Raw genomic sequence first — 15,304 nt, 5'->3', positions numbered from 1 at the left:
ACATGATTATCTGACTAAAAGAAAAACTTACATGACAGGAACTCTTCTGGCACTGTAGGAAGTGGACTAGTACTGGCCCCTGGCTCCAACGCCACTTCCTCCTCAGCCTCATTTACTTCCTCAACAGCCATGAAGACATCTGGATAGGAAAGGGAAGTATTGAGTTGCACAAAGAAAAAAAACAACTAACTATTTACTATGCTGAACATCCATAAGGATCACTGAAATGATTTTAATTTTTCTATTTCATTTATTAAAAAATACATAAAGGCATTTCACACTTAAAGTGACATGAACATGCCTCTAAAGAAAACCTTCATTGAAACAATGAAATTCATTAAAATAATCTCTTATTAATGAAGTTTGCTTGACAATCTTTTAATAATAATAATGTGTACATTCATATGTAGTCAAGGCATGAGGAAAACATTAATGACTCTAAAATGTCATCAGTGTAAAAAGTAATAAAGTTAAACTTTCGTTGAAAAATTGTCTTCATCTCGGACACTATTGTCATTGACTTACTGCTTTCCTGAATTAAAATAAACTGCTTGTGTTTGGTTGTCAGAACTCCAATTATCTTTGCTCAAACTGCATTGCAACATGCACAAACGAATCTGACACAGAACACTGGACCAACGGTTAGTAAACTGCTCGAAATAATGAAACAGCACGTCGCCCGGAATCTTTCTCTCCACACATATATGCCAGAATACTTTTCTGAGACTTTTACGTCACTTATGCCACAGAACGGCACTGCTAACTTATTACATGTTCAACCTCGCTGAAACAACCTGGGGTTAGTGCATTACTCAAATGACACAATCAAACCAGCAACCATTCACATGCTGAGGTTTCTTCAAACCTCAAAAAAAATCAGAGAGATCTTGAGAGATGTTCAGCTTTAAGAACTTGAATATTACAGCTATATTCAAAGTGACCACACTCACCATCAATCAGATGAGATGCAAATGATTTGAATTGCTTTGCTTTAACAGAACATCTATTTTGAAATCCTAAATCGCAACTAAATGCATAATTCATCATTTGGTCTCAATCAACATAGCATGATTGATCAGAGAATGAATAGGGCAACTAAAAAAATTCTACTATTATTCTGTTATTTTTCTATATCCATATCAAATTCAACAGTGCTCTATTCACCCCCTCCTCCACCATACATTTACGCTTCCCTCACTCTGAACAGGGAACAGGAATACTTCAGCAGCCACTGCAGCCCATTGTGCCAGGCATCACCATGACAACATTTACAAGCCCTGCTCTTGTTAGACACTGCTGAGATGGTCTCATACAGGGCACACAGAAATGAATAAACAAACATGAGCCATGCTCTGCGCTCTTTTTTTTAATCACTCATACGATCATTCAAGACTTCAGAATAACTGTTAGAACAAAAACAAAGTGGAATAAAAACTTCAAAGAATACATTGCGGTAACACTTTATAATAACGTTCAGTTGTAAGTCATTTTTAAGCGATCAGTTAATGATGAACTAATCATTTACAAAACATTCATAAGCAATTAATAAGTGATATGCTAATAATTTGTGTATGTTTTGTTAATTCATTTACAAGTCATTAGTTTATGATGAACTAATCATTTACAAAACATGACTATGCGTTCATAGATGATTAATAAGTGATAAATATTAAGATATCACTTATTAATCATCTATAAACGCATAGTCATGTTTTGTAAATGATTAGTTCATCATTAGCTAATCACTCATAAATGACTTAACTGAACGTTATTATAAAGTGTTACCATCCTTTTCGTAGTTTAGTTTCAGTTAATTGCCTGGGGAGGAGCTCAATGATATAACATTTTATTACATAGCATATCAACTTTATTTTAAAGAGCAAGGAAATCCTATTTTGCATGACCACTTGTAATACGTTGGCACTGTAAACCCTATATATCATGATAATAAAACATTATTAATCTAACCTGAATCTAACCTGGGGTGTAGAGCCATCAAAGAGTCATGATAGAGCAGCCATCATTCAGAGTTAAAGAGAAGTTAGGCTGGTTGCGGTGTCCTGATAACGTCTCTACACTTGGACTAGCAGCACAGGGAAGACGAAAGCCTCACTGGTTTAGAGCTCCTAGCTATTTTTAACCCAGGCGGACAAGTCATGGTCTAGAGAATATCACCCCCCTCCCCCCAGACTGCTGTGCTACAACAAATACTCACATCTACACATACCTACATAGATGCATACATACATCACCTTGTGTCTTCTGAAGTTAAATATATTTCGGTGATTGTGTTTCTATGACATACTGTATTGTCTAAACACAATTCCACAGAAATAAAAATGCTATGAGTTAAATAAATCTTTAATTTGGCATATTTTTGTGTTTTCTTGTTTTTTCTCACACTTAAAATATACAGGGTGGAGGAGAGAGAATTTCAGCCCTTCTTGGAGACTGGGGTGTATAACACTTACTAACATTTCTCAGGTGCAGGTAGAGGGTTTCACTGTAATCTGTCATCTTATCTGTGACATGATTTTGTAGAGCAGTAGCATCTGCACGCTGTTGTTGTTGTTTTTTTCCCCCTTCATTTTCTGACAGGTGGCAACGAGCGTTAAGGTGCATTACTTGGATTGTCAACCAAGATAAATTACAGGCACTGGATTATATTTACAATATTATGAAAGTGAAAGTGACGTGACATACAGCTAAGTATAGTGACCCATACTCGGAATTCGTGCTCTGCATTTATCCCATCCAAAGTGCACACACACAGCAGTGAACACACACACACCGTGAACACACACCCGGAGCAGTGGGCAGCCATTTATGCTGCAGCGCCCGGGGAGCAGTTGGGGGTTCGGTGCCTTGCTCAAGGGCACCTCAGTCGTGGTACTAAGGGTGGAGAGAGCGCTGGACATTCACCCCCCCCCACCTACAAGCCAATATTATCATATGTGTTGTAATAACATGATATTGATATTTAATTTTTTAAATATTGCGACACCCCTAAAAACTAAAACGACTGAAAAGAGGTGCTCTACCAACAAAAGAGGAGGTGCAACCTAAAATCAAAAAGCCATGTCAATTAGAAAAGGTGTAACACTTACCCTTGAAGACATCTTAACTTTATTGGTTAAAGTGTGTGTGACATTTTGGCCAGACATCTGATGAAGGCCTGGATAATGGGCAAAACATCAACCAAAAAAAAATTTACCAACAAAGGTGGATTTTTTTCAAGAGTGAGTGCTGCACCTTTTAAAATTGAGACCCCTAAAAACAACATAAAATCAGCAATGTTTTAAAGGCTACTCTATATTGTGGTCCTCAAAAAAGTGAATTTCGCCACTGGGGAAAGACAGAAGTTCAAGTCTAGTTGAGCTGCCCAGTAGAGGCAGCATGTAAACAAGCCTCGGGGTACCTCAGTGGACATGAAGAGTTCAAACAAGAGGAAAGGCTGCTGAGGTCATGAGGCATTGAGGCACAATGACTACAGTCTGACTGGACAGACAAGGAAGAAGAGGAGATTAAAACAGGATACTGACATATTCCTACTCCAGAGAGCATAGTAAGTCTGCTGTCTGGCTGATTCTGCACACTGATGCTGGGTTTCAAACACCTAATATTGCTGATCGGGTACGCCTCAGGGTCTGCAAACTCCCATAAGCCCTCGCACTGACTTTAGTCATCAATACTCACCTGAAAGTGTTACCTGGCAGCGTTGCACACTGCCTGAGAGCAAAGCAGATGAACTTAAAGGATTTACCGTTCCCAGTGTGGGTATGACATCAGACGTGCTCTAGCCTCCAGCCTAACAGATTAACACTTCATAACATCATGAAAGAAGCAGATCTCAAAGCAGCTATGCAGCAGCTACAATCAGCCATCTGTGCTCAGGTGATTGAGTTGTTTGTGCAATGGGTCATGTGAGTAAGCGTGACTGTGGTTCTTTTCAACCGTGTCAGGATGAATCACTGATGGCATCACGCATCCATGGCAACAAAAAGACTTTAGATTGGTGGTGGAGTCAAATTACTGCACCGCTGGGAAAATACTCCCTCTAACATGTGGCCATAAGACTAAAGAGGTTATATAATTACCTTCCTATAAATGAACTAAAGATGTCAATAGTACTGTTACTTCAATGTCAAAACAACACTAGAGCCAACAAGATTACTCCTTTTTACTAGTTTACCTCAATGTTTACCACAAGTAAATGAAGCATCATCGATCGTTTAAAAGTTTCTGGAAAGTTCAGCGCTGAGTCTGCCACATTCATGCATTTTGAATTGTCACGAATGACCAAATTGCATATGGTTCTGGTGTGGTTCTCCACTTCTGGTTTTTATATGAACACTCTAAATTAACTCCTTTTCAGACATCCGCAGCTCATGCAGCGCAGTTTGTTAACAGCATGCTATGTTACTGGTAAGCAGTAAGCAATGCAAGACTAAATGCTATCTGCTTTATTGCAGAAAAAAAAAAAAAAAATCTAAAACTTTGCCAAACTCACATGTAAGTAACATTTAAAATCAGCAACAAAATCTAAGAAAAGTGAACAAAAAATTGGTGTGATAAAATTTGAATTTGAATAAATGGCTGTTAATGCATCTGCTCAGGCTGACACAAACATTCGCATGTCAACCGTGCAACAGATTTGTTTTGTACGGAGAGATGTTTAATCCTCTTTTCCATTGCACTTGCGAAGAAACCTAGCAAACCCATACAATCTGCACAGATGGTCACCTCCCTAGATACTCTGCTTTTGTATTAAACTTTGACTTGGTGGAGCTCACAGACTTTTGCTAAGCGACAATGCATAGCACAGGATGAATCCAGAACAGTCTCTTTTGACTCTGTGCTCTTGTCTTTGGTGGTGTTTGATACACATACAGACTGATTCACTTTTTAACTTTTGCATAGTTCCAAATGTATCTGCCCATGACAGAAACGCTCCATATTTTACATTAACCCAATTCAGTATTTGTGAAGTCGGTGGTATGCAGACACCCCCCCCCAAAAAAAAAAAAAAAAAAAAAAAATAGTATGCACCTATTATGCAAACTAAAATAATTTTAATATCCAGGAACAGTAGAAAGATGATGCTTTTTTTTATGGCAGCGGCTATTTGCACCGTGTAAACAGCAATAGATGCTATTTATACTAAGTGCATATAGCGATAGATGCTATTTACACTCAGTTTATTAGCATATTATTTTAGCGATAGATGCTATTTACACCAAGTGAAAATAGCAGTATTTTTTTAACAATATGCTATTTACACAGTGCAAATAGCTATAGATTTTATTTACACTGTTAAAATAGCAAGATTTTCTGCTATTTATACTAATTACAAATAGTGGCAATTATCTGCACCTCAGTATTGTAGTACATTATAAAACAGTACACGATAATAACTATTGAGTGTAAATGATAGTTTTAATTCAAATTATTAAATGGATGCCACCTTATTGGGAAAATAAAGCCCTCCCTACACCTACCCTAACCCTACCCGATATTTCATTTTCAAATTTTTGATTTTTGACAATGAGAACTGTGAAATTTCACTAGAAATGCTAAGCTATGAAAATGCTGGTGTCGAGACAACCCTAGTACGTACGTGTGCATTCAGTGTGTGTTTATCAGGAAGTACGGGTGTGGTAGGGTTGGTTAACAGGTGGGCGTCTCTGTCTTGATTAGAGCCATCTCTCTCGGGGGCCCAACAATGGGATGATTGCTTCCTCTAGCTGCTGGCAGTCGCCCAGTGCATTGCTGCTGGCATGACTGGCTTTACAATGAGCCTTTACAGCCGGGTCTGATTGTATCCTTTTCTGCCAACCACATGCCAACATATATCAACTCCCCACCACAGGCCCACAGGAAGAAAAAAATCAATGGTAATAAGGTGCAGTTGTAACCACTGCAAAGGCACACGGGGAATTCATCTCTTAGCCATCAGGCTACAGGAAGAGTCCATTCTTATTACAAGTCTTAATAAAGGGCCCAAAGAAAATAAGATTTGCTTTTAGCTTCCAGAATCTATATGATAGGTCACCAGCTGGGACTCCGAGCACAGGAAGCTCGTAGGTGATTTGTTTCTTTCTTCGGTTGCAGTTTTTAGAGAGCTTTGTAGTGTGCAACAAAATGAAAATGTATCTCAAAATACTCAAAAACTGGCCCAAAAAAGTCCACATGAAATGGCATCTGCAAACCATTTTACTTCTATAATCTGATTTATTGTCAGGTGAAACAGAATATGAAAAAGTTAAATGACAACATGAGAGGGATTGGTGGACAGACATGATTACAAAGACAAACACTTTTCCCCTTGTGAATAAAAATGTAAACTGTAAACAGGGCCATTTTCATTTCATGATGACTTCACATTGTACTAGAGTGGGAAAATGTGGTCCCTACATGACACTAAAAAAATGCAAACACTCATTTAGGGCATATTATGAAAGATGCATTAAGATGTGGAGGAGGGGTTTCTCAACCTGCTCACACACTGCTGAACTGACAGCAGAGAGGCTCATGCCTTAAATCTGTGTCACACTCAATGCAACAGCCTCTGTAATAGTCATGAAGAGTGCTTCACAAGAACCGGCTTATAGCACCTTACAACTGACCAATAACACACACAGAACAGCAGTCGACAAAGTAAACAGCAAAAACAAACCTCAACATACGCTAAAAACTCCTTACATAGAGAGTAGATTTTTAAACATTTTTTAAATATACTTATTCTATGGAAGAACTAACTTGTAATTTGCAATAGAAATTAAAATATACGATTTATAGACTTTTGCTAGATTACTTATGATTACTCATCATATGACTTAAGAACGAAAGAAAGAAATTATCATATATTAAACACACAACATAAAGCAAAAAAAATACTTTTTGTACTATATAAATACTTGATATGCAGGTTAATGCTAGGTGTAAACTGCAGTCTGTCTCAGCTGACCACCTCCGATTGGATGACCAGACACAGATGCAGGTGTAAACGGTCTTTGTGTGGAGCAGTATGTCCATCGTCCAGAACCATACAATACTACCAACTGTATGGATAACAACCCCATCAGAAGTGCATCAAGTGCTGAGAGATGTGTACTCACCCTCGGCTGGCTCTGGGTCAGTGAATGAAGCCTCCTGGCTGCTGATGGGCTGATTGTGCCTGCTCTCCTCCTCTACCTGCTTACACACTCTGCAGGTATACCCATCTTGCACCTGGGTGTCAGTGCCCTCCTGCCTCTCACAGTCCACATGAACCCATCTGAAACACACAATAAACAACCATCAATGCCCCAATCAATGTACCCGCTTTTGCCTAAACCCAACATCTTATTTATTTATGAAAGCTGCTACTAATTGTCAACCTGTACAACAGAGGAATTTCCATTCTTAGCACAAATGAAAGCTCTATGTATAGCAGAAGTGTGTAGCGCGTGGTTAAAATGTTTTATTTGAGCTACATTTCTTGCATCTATCAATTTATATGTTGCACACAGACATTGTTCACTATAGAAATCAGTTACTATTTTTTAAGTGCCTTACACTATGAATATTGCAGTGTTTTCCATTAATAACCTAGACTTTGGCCATAGTATAATCTGTTCCGCCACAGTTTGAGTTTCTGGTTCGACCAATAAGGCTGGACTATCCATTTGGCCAACCAATGGCAGATGGGGGAGTATTTGGGAAATTTGTCTGGAATTCGACTCATTATCTGTGCAACATCACTGGGGATGCTAATGGAAACACATATGATGCAGCAAACAGGGTGGATACACAGAAAACACAGGATGTGACTAGTCAAATAATGTCATAATGGTTAGTGGTTAGGAAGTCTTCAACAGCTTAAAAAAAAAAAAAAAACATATAACCTTACCATAAATATTATAGTATCTGAGCTAATTAAATACAATGGACTTTGAACTAATTATGTCAGTCACGAATTGTAACTCAATACATGACAGATAAGATCAGATCGGCTGTTGTGTAAAAATTCCATCCAAATTCATTACACATGATGTGGCACACAATTATATGCTTGACCCATAGTCAGTTCTCAAAGCAAGAGAATCAAATCAATCTGCCATTCAAATTATATGAGAATCAAATCAATATTTTTTCATTCACAAAGACTGAGCCACTCTTTAAAGCTGCAGGTTCAATTACCGTGTTCTTCGCAGACCTCTTTGAATTTGATAGATTATTTCTCTATTGTTTAATTACAGTCTGCAGAGAAGTAATCAACTATTATTTACCAACACTGACCGAGTCTTCACAGTAATAATGGATAAAAACACCTGAGCCTGAGACATGCTAAAATACATAATATAGTAACAGCTATGATGTGAAATACTACAGAAATAAAAATACAGTAATAATACTACAGTAGCAGTGTTAATGTCATGGACAGACTCTCCTTTAAAAACCATGAACAAACTAAGATAAAATAAAACTGATGCAAGGAAAATACAATTTCAACTACTTTACACTTGTTCACTTGCAACAAGGATAAACTTGGTTTGTGTTAAACACAAAGAAACTATTCAAATTCAACCAACATTTAGAAACCAAACACTCAAATGCTGAAGGATGACAATGAATTTCCTTAATAAAACATCATTTTAAATGGAAGTCTGTGACCTATTGATATTATGCAGAAAGAGTTTCATTTCAGCAATAGGTCACTTGTGACTGTGTGATATAGCTGAAGGGGTCATTTCCTACCTCTTACAAGTGCAGCATGAATGTTTGTCCAGAGGGCTGCCAGAGTCCTGATTCTGCCCACAGATGAGACAGACCAGTGCTGAATCATGCTGCTGTTGACATCCTTCACACATTACACCATTAGATGACCACTGGCCGTTAGGCTTCACGCCACACTGAGCACACGTTCGGCAGTTCTGCAAAACACAACACACAATTCACTGCAACATCATCTAAAATGATGACCGCAAACCCATTTAAAGTCAACATGAAATAAAAGACCATTTACTTTCATTCTTATTAAGTAGAATTCATTAGTTCACATTACATTTATATTGATATCACACAAATCCATATTTAAATAATCTGTAAATAAAGCAGTCATGCCAACATTACAGTGGTGTAAACAATATCACTAGCTCTACTACTGCATTATATGTTCATATAAGCCAGTATTGTTGCTGTACTGTGGAGACCAACTGCTTCATGTATTATGAATGCTATGAATTGTTAAAGAAAAAACAAAAAAACCTGCCATCTGACAACAATTCACATCTGAACAATGACACTTGAACCTAACAACAATTGCGAACTACAAACTTCATGGACTCTCTTAAATCAATTTGGATTGAGCTCCAGCATAATTACGGCTCTATAAATCCTCAAAATCATGTTCATCAGTCTCTCAATAGGAGCAAAGCACCGGAAAATTCCATGTCAATTAAAAAGCATACATAAATAAAAGGCACTTCAAGCTCATCAAGTTCAGCATTTCAGCCTGCAGAAGAGGGGCAAGTATCAGCTCTAATAACCACCCACAGACCCTTAGCAGGAAATCCAAGCCTTGTCAAGCCTCTGATGATGGACAGACTCATGTGTCCTGAGTCCTGGATGACAGGTGGGGCTTCTTGGCCACCTTCACAAAGTGATGAGAGGGATCTGTGTGCAATTCGTTCAGCTTTTCTATTGTTTCACATAAGCAGGATTTGTAGGGGTCTACTAACATCTGACTAGAAACTCAATTTAGGAAAGTATCGTGTAGTCTCACCCTCAGATGGCATAACCAAAGACTGTTCATGGACCATCTGTTGCATACCACACCCAGATGACAAAAGAGCTTTCATAAATTGTAAGCTTCAATTTGATTGGCTGACTTCATGCTATTTCTGAAAGCAGATTTTTAAATCAGTCAACACACAAACAAATGGTATGTTCCAATTATCTGATTGCATTCTGCACAGTGCATTCATCAGGCATTTGACCACCTTAAGTGGGTTTTCGAATTGTAGGAAGTGTACGTTGTATGAGTCGGCTTCCTTTCAGGTCTCTAACAACTTGAGTAATTTCAGTATTTCTTAAAATTAATTGAACTTTTTGTACTTATCAGTACATATAGTCAAGAGTTTTGTACTGCACCTTCTGATTCAAATAAGACTATCAGTCAAATATTTTTTTGGTTCAAATTTAAGTTTGTTATAATCTGATTCATCATGGAGCTAACTGGTTTGGTTCACAGGTTAAAATCCTTATGTACATTAAATCCTTTAGTCAAGATGAACATCTATTCCACGACTCACTCACACAGCTCAGCCTTCAAAGTGAGGGTACAAGAGAAGTGCATCAAAACCTTCCAGGACAGTATGCACATTAGGAATAATTAACCTAAAGTGTTTTGGAGGTAATGAATTCATGGTGATTAAAACAAGCTACAGCATCAATCCAGATGCACTCTTCAATCTCACAGTCCATAAACATACCAAAAAGAAAGAAGTGTGTGCTGCGAGTTATAGGCTCAAAGCAGAAATGAAAGCACTGTGTGCCTCTACTCACAACAGGCCAGAATCACTGTCACAATGGTGGTTGAAGTCCATACACAAATACAAGCTTACCATGCACCTCCAGCCATTGGTGGGTATTGTGTCCATGACAGGCTGCAGGCAGAAGGTATGATACCCTTTATCACACATGTCACACACCAGCATTTTGCTGTCATCCCCTGGGTTCCTATAAACCAGATATGAGAAGAAAAAAAAAAAGAGTACATTAAAGATAGATTCCAGATACAGGGTTAGGGGCTTTTGCAAATTTCAAACTAACAAGACATCCTGACCTATATAATGTTGACAGTTTGCTTGTAGCTAGTGGACAGTTAGGTAAGTTTCAGTGACAAGCAGGGCAAAAGTGAAAATATTTTTAGCCAATCAGAAGATATTTAATGTTTAATGTACAGTTATGTGGAAAGAGAATGGACTGATGGGATTTCACAGTACAACCCATTGTCAAAATTACCTGTTGTTTGCTGCAATCTAGCCCTTGCTTTTATATTTCAACCTTTATTTTGTGTTTCTTCTTTTTCGTAATGTATGTTTTTATTGACACAATTACAAACAAAACATCTTAGACAATTAAGTGCTCCTTAAAAAAAGAAATTAAAATATAGTGCACGCAAATTTTGTAAATGTTATATTGTTGTCTATGCACAAAAACCTACACTCAATCATTGCTCTTGCAGTGATTTCAGTGTAAATACATTTCTACCAATGAATGTATTTTGAACCATCTTAAATCCACATGGTACTTCTGTTCTTACATTGAGAGCTTCATACTGATTGGCTATTAAAATACACTACAATAAATTAATGATAAACATCAAAAGCAGTCAATTAATTACTCCATTCCTTCCATGTCCATCTTCTATCATTATTAAGGTATTCAAGTTTGTAAGTGGGCTTAATCAAATGAAATGTCATGATGCATTTAGAGACTACCTTCTGCAGATAGACGATTCATCGATTAAACGGCTTATTAATAGAAGTGTTGTTTCTCTATTGTGTCAGTTTTTTAAATATATAAAAAAGGTTTTACACGTACACTGCATACTCTTTTCTGTTCTCCAATATTTCTAGTGAATTTTAGTGAAGTGTTGATTTAAATTACACTTTTTTAGCAGAAAATGTAAAAATCAATATTGGCGAGCAAATCGACTAATCTGCTGTCAAGATATCAGTGTCAGCCACTGAAAAAGACAATTTTAACTGCAGCTATCACTCATCAGCCAAATACAACCTCATTCTACATTTACCCAAGCAAACAAACACCCCATTACTTTCTTCCCAGGAGCAATAACACGTTCACTTTGGCTTTTCAGAGCCCAAACCTGTCTAAGTGGTAAATCAGAGGGGAGATTTATAGCGCCGAGAGGTGGTGAAGTGACGTTCAGGAGATTTACCCATTTCCAGGCCTATATTTTCAGCCAATGCAAATCAACATTAAATGAGAATGTCATCTGATTTTTACAGCTTAGCTGAGCCATGGTTATTATGGCCATTTGCACCCACCGATCGAGATAAATGCATGTTCTGCCTCTCTCAGCCCTACTGTATTTGATACCCAGAATCACTCTCTCAACTAGGGTTGGGCCGATCGTCCATCGCCAATGGCACACCCCTAACCCCGCCCCCCGATGTCATCCACCATCACAATGTTTCACTGTAGACATCGTATGATGACAATTTGGTAGACATCGCCCAACCCTACTATCAACCTAGCAGCACATCATATTGGAGAATTCTGAGTTTAGGCTAAATAAAATACTATCCATTTTGACTACACTGCATTTTTACAGGCTCTATGATCAACTGCATTCTGTCTCCTCAGAACAATATACATATAGAAAAGCTCAAACACGCATTAAAGGTGGTCTGACATCAGTCGGATGGATCTCCCAGCAGTCATAGATAGTGTGGCTGTTGGCATGAAGAAACAGCTCAAAACTAAATTCCCTAAGGATAGCCTTGTTTTCATCCATGCTGACATAGAAACTCAATTGTCATTCTATTAAATCAGCAACACGAGGCTGGCAAATGCAAAACAACTCAGTTTGACTATAGTGAGATTATGCAGTATACCCATCACTAACAAATTAATACAATTATTGTTATTTTTTGTGGATGTAAATATAGTTAAACAGAGAAGGGAAAGGGAAAGCAAAAAAACAGAAATGCAAATGGAAAGTGTTCAATTTTCAGAACAATGAGTGTTCAAAATTCTCCAGACATCTGAACTTAATTACTCAACTGTGTTGAGTATTTAATGTCCAGGTGAGTTGGATACTCACTTGCATGTGAGGCAGACTTTGCACTCAGGACACTGCCAGCCGGCCCTCTTCAGTGGGGTGATAGTGATGTCCAGACAGGCCCCATGGTAATGCTGGCCACATGTACAGCAGAAGAGCTGATCGAGCAAGTCTCCAGAACCGCCACACACCAGACAGTTCACCTCATCTTTCGCTGTAAGGGAGAGTTAATATATAATGTGTCTCCAACTACACAAGGTATATCTTATATGTAGTAATTTATGATGTAAACAGATGTGCTCCATCAGTCTGTCATGAGCATACCTGTTTGCTTACGGTTTGTTTCAAAAGATAGATTAAAATTGATTAATCAGCTGTTTAAATTATTATAAATATATATATTTTTTAAAAAGCCTCAACATTTTATGAAAGAATCAGCAGAAGGAAACGTGTGTAACAGAGAAACTCACATCGGACAAGGGCTTGTTGGATGTGATCCGGGCAGAGGAGGGTGTAAGCCTTTATGTCCTGGAAGGTTCCGGCAGCAGCTGCACAGGGGTAATGAAAGGAGCGCCCACAGCTCTCCTCACAGCACTTTATGGATGCTCCAAGGCGCTTACAGTATGCACAGCACTATAAAAAGTAAACAGAGAAACGTATAAATCAGAGGTGTAGTTTCAGTTCAATAAATACTCCAGACATCACTATTACCAAAGGAGAGTTTAGATTAACTGGTGTTCTTACATAACTCAAAAACTGCTCAAGTGAATAATAAATTAGAAATAAATAATTTGAAAATGAACCAAAAACATTTTTGACTGGATTATACTAAATCTGTAAGATACCAACATTGCACTGATAAGTCTGTATGCACTGGGAATCATATTTTGACAAATACAGACAAGGTCATGCTAATTTCACATACAGTACACAGTGAATATGACATGAATATGTCACAGCAGGCACCTGAACAGTCCACATACAAGAACCATGACACAGATAAGACCTAATAGCTTGATTCGACAACATTGTAAGATTTGTGGAATTATATGTTTGAAATTATAAGTGTGTATTTGCTGAATGACAATGGTAAAAGTACTATAGTGTTTACCTTTCTATTACTAAAAATAGACGAGGCAAAATGCTACAGTACCTTTTCATACACCATTTAATTGCTTTGTTTAACAGTTCTGTCAAATGTAAGAAAGAGTAAGAAAAACACCCTCATGCAATATATTGGACTCACTCTCCAGGTTGTGCCGTTGTTCTGTATTATATCATATATGCAAAAGCTGTGGTGGTGGCGCAGTGGATAAGACACATGCCTTTGGTGTGAGAGACCCGGGTTCGAATCCACTGTGAGACACCAATGTGTCCCTGAGCAAGACACTTAACCCCTAGTTGCTCCAGAGGCGTGCGACCTCTGACATATATAGCAATTGTAAGTCGCTTTGGATAAAAGCGTCAGCTAAATTAATAAATGTAAATGATTTATTAGACAGAACTGTTAAACAAAGACAGTAAAGCTCTTGCTCTTCTGCACTCAGGCAGAGGCAATCTCAGCCACCGTTAATGTGCAACCCTGAATCAAGTTTAGATTTATTTACTGTTTAATTCATTTCATGCATTAATTTCAGTGATTAAAATGGGCACCTCACAATTGGTACAAATATGATATGTATATATCTAGCGACACGAGATGAACTGTTGAACCTTGCATGGCAAACAGAGAAAGGTGCATTCACACAGCTGGTGTGACCTTTAAGATTTTAAAACAAAACAACACATCCCTCTAAACACCTTAACAGTATGTGAAAATTCAAACTGCACTGAAAAACTTTTTTTTTTTTAAATCCCAGCATAGGTCAATGACCAATAAGGCATACTGTAAGCTGTTAGCCTCTAAAAAGACTAAATGACAACAAACAAACAAGAAAATAAATGTTGTGGAAAGCAATTAATTATAAAAACAGAAATCAATTCAATTCATTAGGGTAATATAATGTATGCGAGTGCTGTCTTCATTTTCTACATTCTAGTTTGTTTGTTTTTTTAATACCAATATTAAATGCACTTTTTGGTTATACACTTGCTTGATTAATCACTTTAAAAAGCTATTTAATTCTTCGAAAAAACATGCTGTCTTTTAATTGAATCTGTTATTTAGTATATTAACATCAGGATTTTGAAATCTTTTAAAAATAAAATGTCTTTTTGATGCAGTATCAAAAATGCTATGGTACATAAATGGCGAAAATGTCCATCTCTTAATTGCATTGTTCTTATAACAGCCTTTTGTAGCAAGAGTGGTGCAAAACTATAAACCCTGAACAGCAAGGTCGTCACAACACGCTGTTCCTCTCACAGGTCCATTTGCTCATTACATACTTCCCCTTCTTTCAGCATGCATTTTTTTCAACCGTTCGGATACATCCAGTAAAGCATTCAGGATCAAGGCGAATGTCATTCAAAATAAGGACTTGGATGAAAACTGGCCAGACATTTAAATCA

The 15,304-nt window shown here is 37.6% G+C and overlaps 1 protein-coding gene across 5 annotated transcripts in view; it reads right to left on the bottom strand.

The window, feature by feature from the left end:
• LOC306863589 (histone-lysine N-methyltransferase 2C-like) overlaps window positions 1-15,304 on the bottom strand; it is a 150,581-nt gene that overhangs the window by 58,799 nt on the left and 76,478 nt on the right. For all 5 annotated transcript variants that reach the window (XM_079407012.1, XM_079407014.1, XM_079407013.1 and 2 more), the window contains exons 8-13: window positions 13,264-13,426; window positions 12,836-13,007; window positions 10,608-10,722; window positions 8,740-8,915; window positions 7,119-7,276; window positions 32-139 (exon numbers count right to left, since the gene is read on the bottom strand). In XM_079407012.1, coding sequence (XP_079263138.1) covers window positions 32-139; window positions 7,119-7,276; window positions 8,740-8,915; window positions 10,608-10,722; window positions 12,836-13,007; window positions 13,264-13,426 — 892 coding nt within the window. The remainder of the gene's footprint in view (window positions 1-31; window positions 140-7,118; window positions 7,277-8,739; window positions 8,916-10,607; window positions 10,723-12,835; window positions 13,008-13,263; window positions 13,427-15,304) is intronic.

Source organism: Barbus barbus, assembly GCF_936440315.1.
Source record: "Barbus barbus genome assembly, chromosome: 44".
Classification (NCBI taxonomy): domain Eukaryota; kingdom Metazoa; phylum Chordata; class Actinopteri; order Cypriniformes; family Cyprinidae; genus Barbus; species Barbus barbus.
Note: the sequence above shows the minus strand (reverse complement) of the source record. Positions and strands in the feature narration are given on the sequence as shown.